At 45.9% G+C, this 18847-nt stretch overlaps 1 protein-coding gene across 1 annotated transcript in view; it reads left to right on the forward strand.

Annotated features, from left to right (window-relative positions):
* LOC106590482 (activated CDC42 kinase 1) overlaps window positions 1-7948 on the forward strand; it is a 31204-nt gene extending 23256 nt beyond the window's left edge. The window contains exons 9-18 of the mRNA XM_082970768.1: window positions 1125-1271; window positions 1509-1603; window positions 1882-2076; window positions 2383-2474; window positions 2574-2618; window positions 2829-3064; window positions 3149-3349; window positions 5046-5753; window positions 6028-6117; window positions 6469-7948. Coding sequence (XP_082826894.1) covers window positions 1125-1271; window positions 1509-1603; window positions 1882-2076; window positions 2383-2474; window positions 2574-2618; window positions 2829-3064; window positions 3149-3349; window positions 5046-5753; window positions 6028-6117; window positions 6469-6594 — 1935 coding nt within the window. The 3' untranslated portion in view covers window positions 6595-7948. The remainder of the gene's footprint in view (window positions 1-1124; window positions 1272-1508; window positions 1604-1881; window positions 2077-2382; window positions 2475-2573; window positions 2619-2828; window positions 3065-3148; window positions 3350-5045; window positions 5754-6027; window positions 6118-6468) is intronic.
* Window positions 7949-18847: the final 10899 nt, after the last annotated feature.

An 18847-nucleotide genomic window follows, 5' to 3' on the forward strand; every position in this document is an offset into this window, starting at 1 on the left:
CTCCCACAGACACACACTCACACAGACACACCCTCACACAGACACACCCTCACACAGACACACCCTCACACAGACACACTCTCACACAGACACACACTCACACAGACACACACTCACACAGACACACTCTTACACAGACACACCCTCACACAGACACACACTCACACAGACACACTCTTACACAGACACACCCTCACACAGACACACCCTCACACAGACACACCCTCACACAGACACACACTCACACAGACACACCCTCACACAGACACACCCTCACATAGACACACCCTCACACAGACACACCCTCACACAGACACACCCTCACACAGACACACACTCACACCGACAAACACTCACACAGACACACACTCACACAGACACACCCTAACACAGACACACACTCACACAGACACACCCTCACACAGACACACACTCACACAGACACACCCTAACACAGACACACACTCACACAGACACACCCTCACACAGACACACACTCACACATACACACACTCACATACTCACATAGACACACCCTCACACAGACACACACTCACACAGACACACACTCACACAGACACACCCTCACACAGACACACCCTCACACAGACACACCCTCACACAGAAACACACTCACACAGACACACCCTCACACAGACACACACTCACACAGACACACACTCACACAGACACACACTCACACAGACACACCCTCACACAGACACACACTCAGACACAGACACACACTCAGACACAGACACACACTCACACAGACACACACTCACACAGACAAACACTCACACAGACACACACTCACACAGACACACCCTAACACAGACACACACTCACACAGACACACCCTCACACAGACACACCCTCACACAGACACACCCTCACACAGACACACCCTCACACAGACACACACTCACACAGACACCCTCACACAGGCACACACTCACACAGACACACCCTCACACAGACACACCCTCACACAGACACACACTCACACAGACACACTCTTACACAGACACACCCTCACACAGACACACCCTCACACGCAATATGTGTTTGACGGTAGTGCTTGAAAGGTTTGTGTGTGTTTCTGTGTGTGTGTCTGTGTGCAGATTCTCCATAAGGTGGATGTGGAGGCGGAGAGGCTGGTGAAGCCAGAGGACTGTCCCCAGGATGTTTACAACATGATGCTGCAGACCTGGAGCCCTCAGCCTGATGACAGACCAACATTCACCGCCATCAGAGACTTTCTATTGGAGGTAGACACACATTCATGGTTCACCAGCAGAGGGCACTGTAGCTACGTGAGTGATTGCAAGACCGAAGCTGCCCACCTAGTGGTAATTGTGTGTGTGTGTGTGTGTGTGTGTGTGTGTGTGTGTGTGTGTGTGTGTGTGTGTGTGTGTGTGTGTGTGTGTGTGTGTGTGTGTGTGTGTCTGTGTCTGTGTCTGTGTCTGTGTGTGTGTGTGTGTGTGTGTGTGTGTGTGTGTGTGTAGACCATGCCTACAGACATGAAAGCGCTGCAGGACTTTGAGGAACCGGACAAACTCCAGATCACCATTAATGACATCATCACCATCATCGAGGGCAGGTCGGTGGGTGTGTGTGTGTGTGTGTGTGTGTGTGTGTGTGTGTGTGTGTGTGTGTGTGTGTGTGTGTGTGTGTGTGTGTGTGTGTGTGTGTGTGTGTGTGTGTGTGTGTGTGTGTGGAGGGAGGGAGGGAGGGAGGGAGGGAGGGAGGGAGGGAGGGAGGGAGGGAGGGAGGGAAGAATGATTCATGTTTCTGAAAGTCAGATAGCTGTGTAGAACAGACATACTGTAATGTGGAAGAGGGAATCATATCAGTGTCCGTGTGTCTGTGTGTCTCCAGAGCAGAGCTCTATTGGTGGAGAGGTCAGAACAGAAGGACGTTGCGCGTGGGGCAGTTTCCTCGCCACGTGGTCACATCGGTCAGCGGCCTGTCGGCCCAAGACATCAGCAGACCCCTCACACACTCCTTCATTCACACTGGACACGGAGACACTGACCCACACAGGAGCTGGGGGCACGCTGACCGCATAGACAGGTACACACACACACACACACACACACACACACACACACACTGGACACGGAGACACTGACCCACACAGGAGCTGGGGGCACGCTGACCGCATAGACAGGTACACACACACACACACACACACACACACACACACACACACACACAGAGACACACACACACACACACACACACACACACACACACTGGACACGGAGAAACTGACCCACACAGGAGCTGGGGGCACATCATGTCATGTAAGTTTTATAAAGACAATATGAAGTACTGTGTTTACGCTGCACTACATCCCTGGCCTCTACCCCCCCTCAGCTTGTACTTGGGAAACCCCATGGACCCCCCTGATGTTATGGGAATGGATCCTTCCACTGCCCGGCCCACCAAACTACCCAACCGCACCAGGAGTGAGTAGGCTACTCACACACACACATTTATTCTCTCCTTACAGTGTCTTTTTTTATTCATTCCTAAACTCTCTCCGTGTTTCTCTTTCTGTCCCCCAGAGCAGCCTCCTCCTCGTCCTCCACAGCCTGCTGTCTTGATCCAGAGTAAGTCTGTCTCCCACACTTACTGTTGATTTACCTGTCTGTGTTGAGCTGACTATGACTGTCTGATGATAATGATGACGGTGTGTGTGTGTGTGTGTGTGTGTGTGTGTGTGTGTGTGTGTTTGTGTGTGTGTGTGTGTGTGTGTGTGTGTGTGTGTGTGTGTGTGTGTGTGTGTGTGTGTGTGTGTGTGTGTGTGTGTGTGTGTGTAGAGCCGTTCTATGACTCTGTGTTAGATGATGATGATGATGATGAATATGAAGGTGCTTCGTCGGGGCTGAAAAAACTGGGTGTGGCTATGGGCCTTAAACTCCGCCCGTGGGAGGGGCCAGGTGTAAGGTCAGCCAAAAGCGAGGTCTCGCTCATCGACTTCACCGATGACAGCTTCAGCTCGGCCACGCCCTCCCCTCTCACTGAGACATGCCTACCTGACCAGGACACACTCAAGGTACGTACACACACACACACACACACACACACACACACACACTCCGTGGGCAAAATAACAGTCTTCTCTTCTTTCTCTCTCCAGGACCTTCCTTCCATCCTAGACTGGCCCCTCCCTCTTCCTGCCTATGACGAGGTTGCCACGGAGGCTGAGGGCCAGTTGGCAGACATGGAGGTTCGATCTATCACTGCATTAACTGAGGGGATTCTGGCTCCGCCCAGCGTTGATGCAGAGGGGAGGGGCTTAACACAGTCAGCTGACCTGTTCCAGGAGCTGCAGAGAGAGGTACGGCACACACACACACACACACACACACACACACACACACACACACACACACACCACAGGTTTCTAATTTGAGTTTGGAGTTTTAACGTACAGTTGAAGTAGGAAGTTTACATACACCTTAGACAAATACATTTAAACTCAGTTTTTCACAATTCCTGACATTTAATCCTGGTAAAAATGCCCTGTCTTAGGTCAGTTAGGATGACCACTTTATTTTAAGAATGTGAAATGTCAGAATAATAGTAGAGAGAATGATTTATTTCAGCTTGTATTTCTTTCATCCCAGTCCCAGTGGGTCAGAAGTTTACATACACTCAATTAGTATTTGGTAGCATTGCCTTTAAATTGTTTAACTTGGGTCAAACGTTTCAGGTAGACTTCCACAAGCTTCCCACAATAAGTTGGGTGAATTTTGGCCCATTCCTCCTGACACACGCTTTTTCAGTTCTGCCCACAAATGTTCTATAAGATTGAGGTCAGGGCTTTGTGATGGCCACTCCAATACCTTGACTTTGTTGTCCTTAAGCCATTTTGCCACAACTTATCCTTGGGGTCATTGTCCATTTGGAAGACCCATTTGCGACCAAGCTTTAACTTCCTGACTGATGTCTTGAGCTGTTGCTTCAATATATCCACAATTTTCCTTCCTCATGATGCCATCTATTTTGTGAAGTGCACCAGTCCCTCCTGCAGCAAAGCACCCCCACAACATGATGCTGCCACCCCCGTGCTTCACGGTTGGGATGGTGTTCTTCGGCTTGCAACCCTCCCCCTTTTTCCTCCAAACATAACGATGGTCATTATGGCCAAACAATTCTATTTTTGTTTCATCAGACCAGAGGACATTTATCCAAAAAGTACGATCTTTGTCCCCATGTGCAGTTGCAAACCGTAGTCTGGCTTTTTAATGGTGGTTTTGGAGCAGTGGCTTCTTCCTTGCTGAGCGGCCTTTCAGGTTATGCCGATATAGGACTCGTTTTACTGTGGATATGGATAGTTTTGTACCTCTTTCCTCCAGCATCTTCACAAGGTCTTTTGCTGTTGTTCTGGGATTGATTTGCACTTTTCGCACCAAAGTACGTTAATCTCTAGGACACAGAACGCGTCTCCTTCCTGAGTGGTATAACGGCTGCGTAGTGCCATGGTGTTTATACTTGTGTACTATTGTTTGTACAGATGAACGTGGTACCTTAAGGCGTTTGGAAATTGCTCCCAAGGATGAACCAGACTTGTGGAGGTCTACAATTATTTTCTGAGGTCTTGGCTGATTTCTTTTGATTTTCCCATGATGTCAAGCAAAGAGGCACTGAGTTTGAAGGTCGGCCTTGAAATACATCCACATGTACACCTCCAATTGACTCAAATTATGTCAATTAGCCTATCAGAAGCTTCTAAAGCCATGACATACTTTTCTGGAATTTTCCAAGCTGTTTAAAGGCACAGTCAACTTAGTGTATGTAAACTTCTGACCCACTGGAATTGTGATACACTGAATTATAAGTGAAATAATCTGTCTGTAAACAATTGTTGGAAAAATGCACAAAGTAGATGTCCTAACCGACTTGCCAAAACTATAGTCTGTTAACAAGAAATTTGTGGAGTTGTTGAAAAATGAGTTTTAATGACTCCAACCTAAGTGTATGTAAACTTCCATCTTCAACTGTATATTTTTTCTCTTCCTGCTGACCTGCAGGTGATGGTGAAACTGCGTGTTCCCATGACAGCCGGCCGTTCCCTCCCCTCCTCCCCCCTCCCCCTCTCCCTGGCCCCCCCGGCCCCTCACAGACAGATCTACCTTCCTCCCCCCTCCTCCTCTTCTTCCTATGAGGACAGACCCATGCTACCTCCACGCTCCCCCATCCCACCCCTCCGCTCCTCCAAACACATTTCCCTAGGTGAGAGGGATGACACGCCCCCTCAGATCCCTCCCAGAGACCACGCCTTCTCTCAACCCTCCTCACGCTCCGCCTCCCCCCTTCCTTTAGTTCCTCCCCTCTCTGTCTCCCCTCTCTCCTCCTCCCCCCTTTGTCTCCCCCCCCCTCCCCTCTCCGTCTCCCCTCGTCAGAGGACAGGGCTGTATGGTGTTGTTGGTCCTCTCGGCTCTCTAGTCTCCTCCTCCCCCTCCTCCTCTCCTCCCTCCTCCCTCTATTCCTCCAGGCTCACTGCTGCCCCTCCTCCCAGCGCTTCATTGGATCCTCTTATTGACAGCTCTCAGAGTTCTGAACGCCCCGCCTACCTGGAGAGATATGGAGCTGCCAAAATGGCCACTGTCCGACCCATGATGAAACAGCAACCAGGCGGGGGTGGGGCGAGGCCTAACACCTCTTTCAACAACAACAACCACAGGACTCAACATTTAACTACAGCTCCCAGCAGGCAACGGGAGAACAGCCTCATTCAGGTTAGAGATGTTCAGAACAAGCAGTGTAGAATGAGGCTGCTTTCAAGTGCTCTTTGTGTTTACCTGTTTATCTTGTCAGAAACACATTTAAATGCTTTTTGAAGTCGCAATACTTCGGAACCTAATGAGATCCTAAAACTGTGTGTGTGTGTGTGTGTGTGTGTGTGTGTGTGTGTGTGTGTGTGTGTGTGTGTGTGTGTGTGTGTGTGTGTGTGTGTGTGTGTGTGTGTGTGTGTGTGTGTGTGTGTGTGTGTGTGTGTGTGTGTGTGTGCAGGGGGCAGTGCATGGTGTGACAGCAGAGGAGTGTGAAGAGGCTCTGGAGACTCACAGCTGGAACATCCCTCAGGCAATATGCCAACTAAAGGTACACACATACAGACACACACACACACACACTCTCTCTCTCTCTCTCTCTCTCTCAACATCTCTCTCTCTCTAACATCTCTCTCTAACATCTCTCTCTCTAACATCTCTATCTCTAACATCTCTCTCTCTAACATCTCTCTCTAACATCTCTCTCTCTAACATCTCTCTCTAACATCTCTCTCTCTAAGATCTCTCTCTAACATCTGTCTCTCTCTTTTTAAGATCTCTCTCTAACATCTCTCTCTCTCTAAGATCTCTGTCTAACATCTCTCTCTCTAACAGCTCTCTTTTTAAGATCTCCCCCTACTAACATCTCTCTCTCTATAACATCTCTCTCTCTCTGTTATAGGTAGAACAGTTGTTTCGCCTGGGTCTGCGTTCTAGATCAGAGTGCCAGGAGGTTCTAGAGCGTTGCCAGTGGAACCTAGAACAGGCAAGCATCCTGCTTCTGGACTCTTATGGGAAAGTAGGCTGAGACAGACTCCAGGACTACTGACCTTTAACCCCACAGACCTAAACCTACAGACCGGAAACTACAGACATTTCCCTGTAATTACAGACCTTTAACCCCACAGACCTAAACCTACAGACCGGAAACTACAGACATTTCCCTGTAATTACAGACCTTTAACCCCACAGACCTAAACCTACAGACAGGAAACTACAGACATTTCCCTATAATTACAGACCTTTAACCACAGACCTAAACCTACAGACCGGAAACTACAGACATTTCCCTGTAATTACAGACCTTTAACCCCACAGACCTAAACCTACAGACAGGAAACTACAGACATTTTCCTATAATTACAGACCATTAACCACAGACCTAAACCTACAGACAGGAAACTACAGACATTTTCCTATAATTACAGACCATTAACCACAGACCTAAACCTACAGGCCAGCCCACCTGTGTACTAGAGAACTCTGACAATCAGGTGAAGCTAGTAACGTTAGCTGACTGAGGGCGGGCCATAGAAATATACTTAATAGAACAGACGTGGCTGATTCCTACGAAGGGAAACACTGGACAAGCACACGACTGCATGCTCAGTAGTTAAGTTATTATATAGTTATATTATTTAGTTATTAATCATAATATATATATCATTGTTAGTATTACACAGTCGCTCACAGGGTCAAATATGAAGTCTGAATATTTATTGTTTGGATGTCTAGGGATTATTTATGTTGCTGTAATGACTTCAGCTCTCAGAGTGTGTGTGTGTGTGTGTGTGTGTGCGTGCGTGCGTGAGTGTGTGTGTGAATACCTGCTGTAAATGCTGTTGATTGTACTGGTGATGATCTGCTGTGATCAGGGATAAAGACCATATTCTGCTGTACCTGTAGCACCTTTCATGACTTCCTGACTGGGTCCACATGTCTGAGGATGCTGTTGTATTGTAGATAATGTACTATTGTAATGTTAATATTACATGGAATACAAGTATATATGTGTTGATATGTCCTGTAAACAGTATAGTGTTTAATGGTGTGTGACAGACAAGATTTTAAGATGATAAGAATAATGATAATCCTGAAGATGCTGTGTGTGTGTGTGTGTGTGTGTGTGTGTGTGTGTGTGTGTGTGTGTGTGTGTGTGTGTGTGTGTGTGTGTGTGTGCGTGCGTGCGTGCGTGCGTGCGTGCGTGCGTGCGTGCGTGCGTGCGTGCGTGCGTGCGTGCGTGCGTGCGTGCGTGTGTGCTGGCTCTTGCTGGTAGTGCTATAAACTGATGGTAGTAATATTGGCTGGAGGACAACAGATCTGTAATACAGCACGTCTGATATTTTGTAATAAACAGATTTTTGGATCAACTCTGGATTATATTCTGGTTTCCTGCTTGTTTCCTGCAGGACAACACACAGAATAACAAACAATCAACAAGACAATCGAGCAAGGGGGATGATGAGAGAGAGATAGACCAAAGAAAAGGCTAAGAGAGAGAAAGAGAAGAGAAACAGGAGAACAAAAGGAGTTCGAGAGAGATTGAAGGAAAGAGAAAAGGGAGAAAGTGACTCATCCTTGAACTGGACAGAAATCGATGAGATCAAGTGGAGGGGAAAAATGTCTTCCCTGAGGAAGGGCAGGAGAGAGGTTAGAGAAGAGAGGGGGGAAGGGGAGCTGTGAGAGAAGCGAGGAAGAGGAGATGTCGGGGAGGAGGGAAGAAGGGGGAGAGGGAGGAAGAGGAGGACTAGAAGTGAGGAGTGGAGGAGGGAAGAAGGGGGAGAGGGATGAAGAGATGTCGGGGAGGAGGGAAGAAGGGGGAGAGGGAGGAAGAGGAGGACTAGAAGTGAGGAGTGGAGGAGGGAAGAAGGGGGAGAGGGATGAAGAGATGTCAGGGAGGAGGGAAGAAGGGGGAGAGGGATGAAGAGATGTCGGGGAGGAGGGAAGAAGGGGGAGAGGGAGGAAGAGATGTCAGGGAGGAGGGAAGAAGGGGGAGAGGGATGAAGGCTTAATGGGGCTGGGTTTACCTCTACAGTTCTTGAAACCATCACATACACCACCCGCATACAGACACCACACACACACCACCCACAAACCACTAACACACATATCACCCACACACACCAAATGAGCGATGAGTAGCAGGTAAGATAGAAATGGTGAAGTAGTAATCTTAGTATATCTACTGCTGTACATATCATTCTTAGTATATCTACTGCTGTACATATCATTGTTAGTATATCTACTGCTGTACATATCATTCTTAGTATATCTACTGCTGTACATATCATTCTTAGTATATCTACTGCTGTACATATCATTCTTAGTATATCTACTGCTGTAAATATCATTCCTAGTATATATACTGCTGTACATATAATTCTTTGTATATCTACTGCTGTAAATATCATTCCTAGTATATATACTGCTGTACATGTCATTCTTAGTATATCTACTGTACTGCTGTACATATCATTCTTAGTATATCTGTCACGTCCTGACACTAGTAAGATGTCATTTTCTATAGTAGAGTAGGTCAGGGCGTGACAGTGTTTTTCTATGTTTTCTATTTCTATGTTTAAATTCTAGTTTTTCTATTTCTATGTTGGAGTTGTTTGGGTTGATCTCCAATTGGAGGCAGCTGGTCCTCGTTACCTCTGATCGGAGATCATATTTAAGTAGGGGTTTTTCTTCCTAGGTTTTTGTGGGTTATTATCTTTTGAGTAGTGTTTGTTTTCTCTCTGCATCACGGTTTGTTGTTTTGTCATATTCAGTTATTTATGTTTTGCAAAGTTTCACGTATTTAATAAAATGTGGAACTACAAACACGCTGCACCTTGGTCCGCTCCTTTAGACAACCGTGACAATATCTACTGTACTGCTGTACATATCATTCTTAGTATATCTACTGCTGTACATGTCATTCTTAGTATATCTACTGCTGTACATATCATTCTTAGTATATCTACTGCTGTACATGTCATTCTTAGTATATCTACTGCTGTACATATCATTCTTAGTATATCTACTGCTGTAGATATAATTCTTAGTATGTCTACTGTACTGCTGTACATATCATTCTTAGTATATCTACTGCTGCACATGTCCTTCTTAGTATATCTACTGCTGTACATATCATTCTTAGTATATCTACTGCTGTACATGTCATTCTTAGGATATCTACTGCTGTACATGTCATTCTTAGTATATCTACTGCTGTACATATCATTCTTAGTATATCTATTGCTGTACATATCATTCTTAGTATATCTACTGCTGTACATGTCATTCTTAGTATATCTACTGCTGTACATGTCATTCTTAGTATATCTACTGCTGTACATGTCATCCGGTATATATACGTATATATTGCATGTGGGTTGTTAATTGGATTTCTTGTAAAAAAAAAAAATAATAATAATACATTGTGTACTTGTTTGACATTTTACTGCATTGTTAGGCGCTAGTAACAACTATTTCGCTGCACCTGCTGTATTATCTGCTAAACTGTTCACGCGACCAATAAACAGATTTTATTTGTTACGTTTCCCAGCAAGAAAACTAAAAATTGTCGCTCAAACTGGAGGAACTAACAAAGTATCACTGACAACAACCAAAGCAAAGCAGGTGGGGTTTTAGGAGGGATTCTGAAAGACACTCATGGGGTGTCCACTGAAAGTTGACAAACAACAACTGGGACCTAAAAGACACCCACCCTGAGCGCCTACTAAATTTGCCCAAGAAGAGGCAAACAAAAGAAAAACCCACACCAAACTTAGACAGGAAGCAAAACAAAAAAACAGGGAAGATCAAATAAAGGATTGTTTTTCTAGAAATCAAATTGGGAGAGCCAACTAAAGGTGTTAACAGTCCACGTCTCTCAAGACCACTGGAGCACAAATGTCTCATGGCCATTTTAGGGATGTGGCAATCCGTTCAGAGTAAAATATACATCCACCTCCTTTTTATTGAAAGGCGGTACAAGTCGGCTGTTCCGACCAAGATAAAACCCTGAGGGTGCAGGATGGTCTGACTGGATTCGGAGTGCTTCCAGATCTCTCTCTTAATCGACTGGCATGCTCACTTTCCTTGTTCCCTTTCCTTGTGCTCAAGCTCTAATTTCTGTCGTTACTATTTTGCCTTTAGTTCTACCAATCACAGTTGCACGTCAATGTGGTGTACTCTACCACCCGTAGGACCTTTTCATCATCCTCCCTCTCCGGGAGGATTTCATCCTCCACCAAAGCAGTGTAAACTAAATCTTTGACTACTGCTTTCAAATCAGCATGTGCAACTTTGATGTCATAATGATTCGCCTTCGTACATTTATATAGCATGTCCCATGTAGGGGTTTTCCACAAATGCTCCCAACTTAAAGTCCATGTTTTTTTGGTTTGTTTTTTATTAGCCTGTGTGTTTATGTGTAACAGTGTAGGTTCCGTCCCTCTCTTCGCCCCAACCTGGGCTCGAACCAGGGACCCTTGCACACATCAACAACTGACACCCACGAAGCATCGTTACCCATCGCGCCACAAAAGCCGCGGTCCTTGCAACGCAAGGGGAACAACCACGTCAGGTCTCAGAGCGAGTGACGTCACCGATTGAAACGCTATTAGCGCGCACCACCGCTAACTACTAGCCATTTCACATCGGTTACATATGCAACCTTCAAAATGCTTCCACCAATCTTATAACCCCTCTGGGTGGATGTCAGTCACCCTGAAGAAGGCACAGTGATGCGGAAAACTTGGTGATTTACCCAATAAATTATTGGGAGTTTATATATAGAGTGTGTGACTGTGTTTATTTTTATAGCTTATAGTTTTTTCGCCGTTAGTCAGCACCTCTACATCAAATAATTTTCTCTGGGTGTGCGCCAGTTCATGTTTTTTATGTGGCAGAAACTCTACCACAGAAGTGTATGTTGAACACTCCAAATCTGGGCACAGCAGAGCTTCAGAGTAGGTGACTTATAGAGACTACTGTACTCATGGGAAACAAGATCCCAGACAAGCCCCCATTTTGTTACGTTCCCCACCAAATAATCCCTCTCATCTCTCCATTTCTCACCTTTTTGTACTTGTCCCTTGTCAGTAGGGACAGTCCTCTGATGTTTCAGCTCTAAGTGTGTGTGTGTGTGTGTGTGTGTGTGTGGTGTGTGTGTGTGTGTGTGTGTGTGTGTGTGTGTGTGTGTGTGTGTGTGTGTGTGTTTCAGTGTTTGTGATTGTGATAGATGTGTGTAATGGTGTGTGTAAATGGATACTGATGTGTCTCTGAATTCAGGCCCTCACTCACTCACAGCTCAACCAGTCCCTTGACAAGGGGAGGATAGAGGGGGAGAGAGTGAGGGAGAGAGAAAACAAGAAGATAATTACTTGACACATTGGAAAGCATTAACCAAAAAACAGAGCAAACTAGAATGGTACTTGCCCCTCAACAGAGAGTACACAGTGGCAGAATACCTGACCACTGTGAGTGATTGACCCAAAATTAAGGAAATCTTTGACTATATATAGCCTTGCTATTGAGAAAGGTCGCAGTAGGCAGACCTGAATCCAAGATGGCGTAGCAGTCAGACGTCTTTGTCTTTGTCCTGTCCCTTGTATATTTCTTTTTACATCTTTTCCTTCGCATATCTTTTAAAAATATTTTCCTAAACCTCAACTTCTAAATCCTCTCCTGCAACCCGCCTCACCCAATGTGGCGTGGATCTGTTTTTTTCTAAAGTTTTACTATTTACTTCTATTTCTGCAATCCCTCAACTGAAGCTAGCCAGCTAACTACCTACCAGCTATCAGTCAGCCACCCATTGCTAGCGGTCATCAGCTAACCTTTAGCTCGGAAAGCTCTCGCCAATTCGTACAACGTGACTCAAACCAGAGCATAACGGACCTATTATTATTTGTAATTTTTTCCCCCCATATCCCTGGATTCCTACCGCAAACTCTGAACATTTTCAACTGGATCTTTGCAACTAGCTAACCGCAATCCCGGGTGACTACTCCTGGCTAGCGTTTCCATCCCGGAGCAAGCACCAATTAGCCTGAAGCTAGCCCGGCCAGGGCTCCTGTGCTACCACCGAAGCCCACTCCTGGGCTACAATATCCGGACCCCTTCTACTGCTGGTACAGGGCACGGAACCCCGTCGATCCTCTACGACTGGAATACCGACATAATCTGCCCGAGGATTCCAACAGGCCCCTCAGGCGCGACGTCCGCTGACGTGGTCTTCCTGTCTGGGTTGGCACCCCCCTTAGGTTGTGCCATGGCGGAGATCGTTGTGGGCTATACTCGGCCTTGTCTTAGGACGGTAAGTTGGTGGTTGGAGACATCCCTCTAGTGGTGTGGGGGCTGTACTTTGGCAAAGTGGGTGGGGTTATATCCTGCCTGTTTGGCCCTGTCCGGGGGTATCATCGGATGGGGCCACAGTGTCTTCTGATCCCTCCTGTCTCAGCCTCCAGTATTTATGCTGCAGTAGTTTATGTGTCGGGGGGCTAGGGTCAGTCTGTTACATCTGGAGTATTTCTCTTGTCTTATCCGGTGTCCTGTGTGAATTTAAATATGCTCTCTCTAATTCTCTCTTTCTCTTTTTCTGTCTTTCTCTCGGAGGACCTGAGCCCTAGGACCATGCCTCAGGACTACCTGGTATGATGACTCCTTGCTGTCCCCAGTCCACCTGGCCGTGCTGCTGCTCCAGTTTCAACTGTTCTGCCTGCGGCTATGGAACCCTGACCTGTTCACCGGACGTGCTTGTTGCACCCTCGACAACTACTATGATTATTATTATTTGACCATGCTGGTCATTTATGAACATTTTAACATCTTGACCATGTTCTGTTATAATATCCACCCTGCACAGCCAGAAGAGGATTGGCCACCCCTCATAGCCTGGTTCCTCTCTAGGTTTCTTCCTAGGTTTTTGGCCTTTCTAGGGAGTTTTTCCTAGGGAGTTTTTCCTAGCCACCGTGCTTCTTTCACATGCATTGCTTGCTGTTTGGGGTTTTAGGCTGGGTTTCTGTACAGCACTTTGGGATATCAGCTGATGTACGAAGGGCTATATAAATAAATTTGATTTGATTTGATTTGAAGGCCCATTCTGCTAACCGCGGCCTACTAGCTACCTAGAGCTACTTGGAACCCTATTAATTCCACGACTGGTCTATTGACAGCACCGCACGAAGAGGCAAAAATAGACTTACCCCCATCGCGATGTCCCCCAAAGGCTAACTTGCTAGCCCCGGTCTGTTAACTGCTAACTGCTAGCTTGCCAGCCCCGGCCAGCTAACTGTCTGAATCGCCGTGTCCCCAGTCAGCCCAACCACTCACTGGACCCATATGTTCACTTGGCTACGCATGCCTCTCTCTAATATCAATATGCCTCGTCCATTACTGTCCTGGTTAGTGATTACTGTCTTATTTCACAGTAGAGCCTCTAGCCCTGCTCAATATGCCTTAACCAACCATGTTGTTCCACCTCCTACATATGTGATGACATCACCTGGTTTAAACGTCTCTAGAGACTATATCTCTCTCATCATTACTCAATGCCTAGGTTTACCTCCAATGTACTCACATCCTACCTTACCTTTGTCTGTACACTATGCCTTGAATCTATGCTATCGTGCCCAGAAACCTGCTCCTTTTACTCTCTGTTCCGAACGTGCTAGACGGCCAGTTCGTATAGCCTTTAGCCGTACCCTTATCCTACTTCTCCTCTGTTCCTCTGGTGATGTGGAGGTTAATCCAGGTCCTGCAGTGCCTAGCTCCACTCCCACTCCCCAGGTGCTCTCATTTGTTGACTTCTGTAACCGTAAAAGCCTTGGTTTCATGCATGTTAACATTAGAAGCCTACTCCCTAAGTTTGTTTTACTCACTGCTTTAGCACACTCTGCCAACCCGGATGTCTTAGCCGTGTCTGAATCCTGGCTTAGGAAAACCACCAAAAACCCTGAAATCTCCATCACTAACTATAACATTTTCCGCCAAGATAGAACTGCCAAAGGAGGCGGTGTTGCAATCTACTGCAAAGATAGCCTGCAGAGTTCTGTATTACTATCCAAGTCTGTACCCAAACAATTCGAGCTTCTACTTCTAAAAATTCACCTTTCCAGAAACAAGTCTCTCACTGTTGCCGCTTGCTATAGACCTCCCTCTGCCCCCAGCTGTGCCCTCGATACCATATGTGAATTGATTGCCCCCCATCTATCTTCTGAGCTCGTGCTACTAGGTGACCAAATCTGGGACATGCTTAACACCCCGACCATCCTACAATCTAAGCTTGATGCCCTCAATCTCACACAAATTATCAATGAACCTACCAGGTACAACCCCAAATCTGTAAACACGGTCACCCTCATAGATTTCATCCTAACTAACTTGTCCTCCAAATACACCTCTGCTGTTTTCAATCAAGATCTCAGCGATCACTGCCTCATTGCCTGCCTCCGTAATGGGTCTGCAACCAAACGACCACCCCTCATCACTGTCAAATGCTCCCTAAAACACTTCTGCGAGCAGGCCTTTCTAATCGACCTGGCCGGGGTATCCTGGAATGACATTGACCTCATCCCGTCAGTAGATGATGCCTGGCTATTCTTTAAAAGTGCCTTCCTCACCATCTTAAATAAGCATGCCCCACTCAATTAAAAAAAAAACTAGGAATAGATATAGTCCTTGGTTCACTCCAGACCTGTCTGCCCTTGACCAGCACAAAAACATTCTGTGGCATTCTGCATTAGCATTGAATAGCCTCCGTGATATGCAACTTTTCAGGGAAGTGAGGAACAAATATACACAGGCAGTTAGAAAAGCTAAGGCTAGCTTTTTCAAACAGAAATTTGCATCCTGTAGTACTAACTCAAAAAAGTTCTGGGACACTGTAAAGTCCATGGAGAATAAGAGCACCTCCTCCCAGCTGCCCACTGCTCTGAGGCTAGAAAACTGTTACCACCGATAAATCCACTATAATTGAGAATTTCAATAAGCATTTCTCTACAGCTGGCCATGCTTTCCACCTGGCTACCCCTACCCCGGTCAACTGCTCGGCACCCTCCACAGCAACCCGCCAAAGCCCCCACCATTTCTCCTTCATCCAAATCCAGATAGCTGATGTTCTGAAAGAGCTGCAAAATCTGGACCCATACAAATCAGCCGGGCTAGACAATCTGGACACTCTCTTTCTAAAATTATCTGCCGAAATTGTTGCAACCCCTATTACTAGCCTGTTCAACCTCTCTTTCGTATCGTCTGAGATTCCCAAAGATTGGAAAGCTGCCGCGGTCATCCCCCTCTTCAAAGGGGGTGACACTCTAGACCCAAACTACTACAGACCTATATCTATCCTACCCTGTCTTTCTAAGGTCTTCGAAATCCAAGTTAACAAACAGATTACCGATCATTTCGACTACCACCGTACCTTCTCCGCTATGCAATCTGGTTTCAGAGCTGGTCATGGGTGCACCTCAGCCACGCCCAAGGTCCTAAATGACATCATAACCGCCATCGATGTGCAGCCGTATTCATCGACCTGGCCAAGGCTTTCGACTCTGTCAATCACCACATTCTTATTGGCAGACTCGACAGCCTTGGTTTCTCAAATGATTGCCTTGCCTGGTTCACCAACTACTTCTCTGCTAGAGTTCAGTGTGTCAAATCAAGGAATCAGAAAACCAAGACAGCTAGTCTGGGAAAGATTTGTCAGGAAATATTCACAAGCATGTGTATTAGTTTGAGGGGGAAAATAAGCTGAAGTTTAATTACAAGAATGCAGACTGAAAGATGCATCTGTACAGCTTTTTAAGTTAAAAACCACTGAATACATTTGCCTGTTGTCCGGATCTCTGGCAGTCTCTATGGGTGTGCCACAGGGTTCAATTCTCGGGCCGACTCTCTTCTCTGTATACATCAATGATGTTGCTCTTGCTGCTGGTGATTCTGTATACTTCTGGCCCCTCTTTGGGCACTGTGTTAACTAACCTCCAGACGAGCTTCAATGCCATACAACTCTTCTTCCGTGGCCTTCAACTGCTCTTAAACGCAAGTAAAACTAAATGCATGCTCTTCAATCGATCGCTGCCCGCATCTGCTCGCCCGTCCAGCATCACTACTCTGGACGGTTCTGACTTAGAATACGTAGACAACTACAAATACCTGGGTATCGGGTTAGACTGTAAACTCTCCTTCCAGACTCACATTAAGCATCTCCAATCCAAAATTAAATCTAGAATCGGCTTCCTATATCGCAACAAAGCATCCTTCACTCATGCTGCCAAACATACCCTTGTAAAACTGACCATCCTACCGATCCTCGACTTCGGTGATGTCATCTATAAAATAGCCTCCAACTCTCTACTCAACAAATTGGATGCAGTCTATCACAGTGCCATCCGTTTTGTCACCAAAGCCCCATACACTACCCACCATTGCGACCTGTACGCTCTCGTTTGTTGGCCCTCGCTTCATACTCGTCGCCAAACCCACTACTGGCTCCAAGTTATCTACAAGTCTCTGCTAGGTAAAGCCCCGCCTGATCTCAGCTCACTGGTCAATATAGCAGCACCCACTCGTAGCACGCGCTCCAACAGGTATATCTCACTGGTCACCCCCAAAGCCAATTCCTCCTTTGGTCGTCTTTCCTTCCAGTTCTCTGCTGCCAATGACTGGAACGAACTGCAAAAATCTCTGAAGCTGGAGACTCATATCTCCCTCACTAGCTTTAAGCACCAGCTGTCAGAGCAGCTCACAGATCACTGCACCTGTACATAACCCATCTGTAAACAGCCCATCTATCTACCTACCTCATCCCCATACTGTATTTATTTATTTATCTTGCTCCTTTGCACCCCAGTATCTCTACTTGCACATTCATCTTCTGCACATCTACCATTCCAGTGTTTAATTGCTATATTGTAATTACTTCGCCACCGTGGCCTATTTATTGCCTTAACTTACCTCATTTGCACTCACTGTATATAGACTTTTTGTTTTCTTTTGTTCTACTGTATGTTTTGTTTATTCCATGTGTAACTCTGTGTTGTATATGTCGAATTGCTATGCTTTATCTTGGCCAGGTCGCAGTTGCAAATGAGAACTTGTTCTCAACTAGCCTACCTGGTTAAATAAAGGTGAAATAAAAATAAAATTGAAATAAAAAGGCTCTTAAGAGAAGACAGGCTATGTGCACACTGCCCACAAAATGAGGTGGAAACTGAGCTGCACTTCCTAACCTCCTGACAAATGTATGACCATATTACATACAGTGCATTCAGAAAATATTCAGACGCCTAGACTTTTTATTTTGTTACGTTACAGCCTTATTCTAAAATGGACTAAATAGTTTTTTTCCCCCTCATCAATCTACACACAGTACCCCATAATGACAAAGCCAAAACAGGTTTTTATAAATGTTTGCAAATGTATTAAAAATAAAAAACTGAAATATCACATTTACATAAGTATTTAGACCCTTTACTCGGTACTTTGTTGAAGCACCTTGGCAGCGAGTACAGCCTCGAGTCTTCTTGGGTATGACGCTACAAGCTTGGCACACGAGTGTGCTCTCTCTCTGAATATTACCAGAGCGATTTTATTTCACCTTTATTTAACTAGGCAAGTCAGTTAAGAACATATTCTTATTTTCAATGACGGCCTAGGAACAGTGGGTTAACTGCCTTGTTCAGGGGCAGAACGACAGATTTGTACCTTGTCAGCTCGGGGATTCGATCTTGCAACCTTTCCAACGCTCTAACCACTAGGCTGCGCTGCCGCCCCAATGTGATGTGGAAGTACATGGTTTGAACCCAGGTCATCTGCACGTCACAAGACTATGTTAACTATTATTAGCTTTGGGTATCAGCTTTGGGAGCTAACACAAGTCTTCAAAATAACAACTCACTCTGCCCTGATAAATGTGTGTGTGTGTGCATGTGCGTGTGCGTTTCTGTGTGTCCAGCACAATAGCATTGATTTCCCAGTGCCCTGACAGTGAATTACATTGGCTGACCTAACCCAATCAGAATAATCTCTCTAGCTACTGCTTTTCCATTGCCCCCGAAATTGTTCAACACTTTTTCCCTTATAATAATAACTAGAGGAAGTCGGATCAGAAATCACTCTTTCAGAGAATCAAAAATCTGGCTTCGATATGTCCATCAAACGTCCTGCCTGAAAGGTGCTGTCCAATGTGCTGAAGTGTGTAAGCTACATCACATCGACCAAGTATCTGTCGTCTATGTAGGTACAGTATGTTTGCTTTGAAGAACAACAGGTTGGTGGGAACCCCA

This window comes from Salmo salar, chromosome 29 (genome assembly GCF_965601325.2).
Source record: "Salmo salar chromosome 29, fSalSal1, whole genome shotgun sequence".
In the NCBI taxonomy this organism is placed as follows: Eukaryota; Metazoa; Chordata; class Actinopteri; order Salmoniformes; family Salmonidae; genus Salmo; species Salmo salar.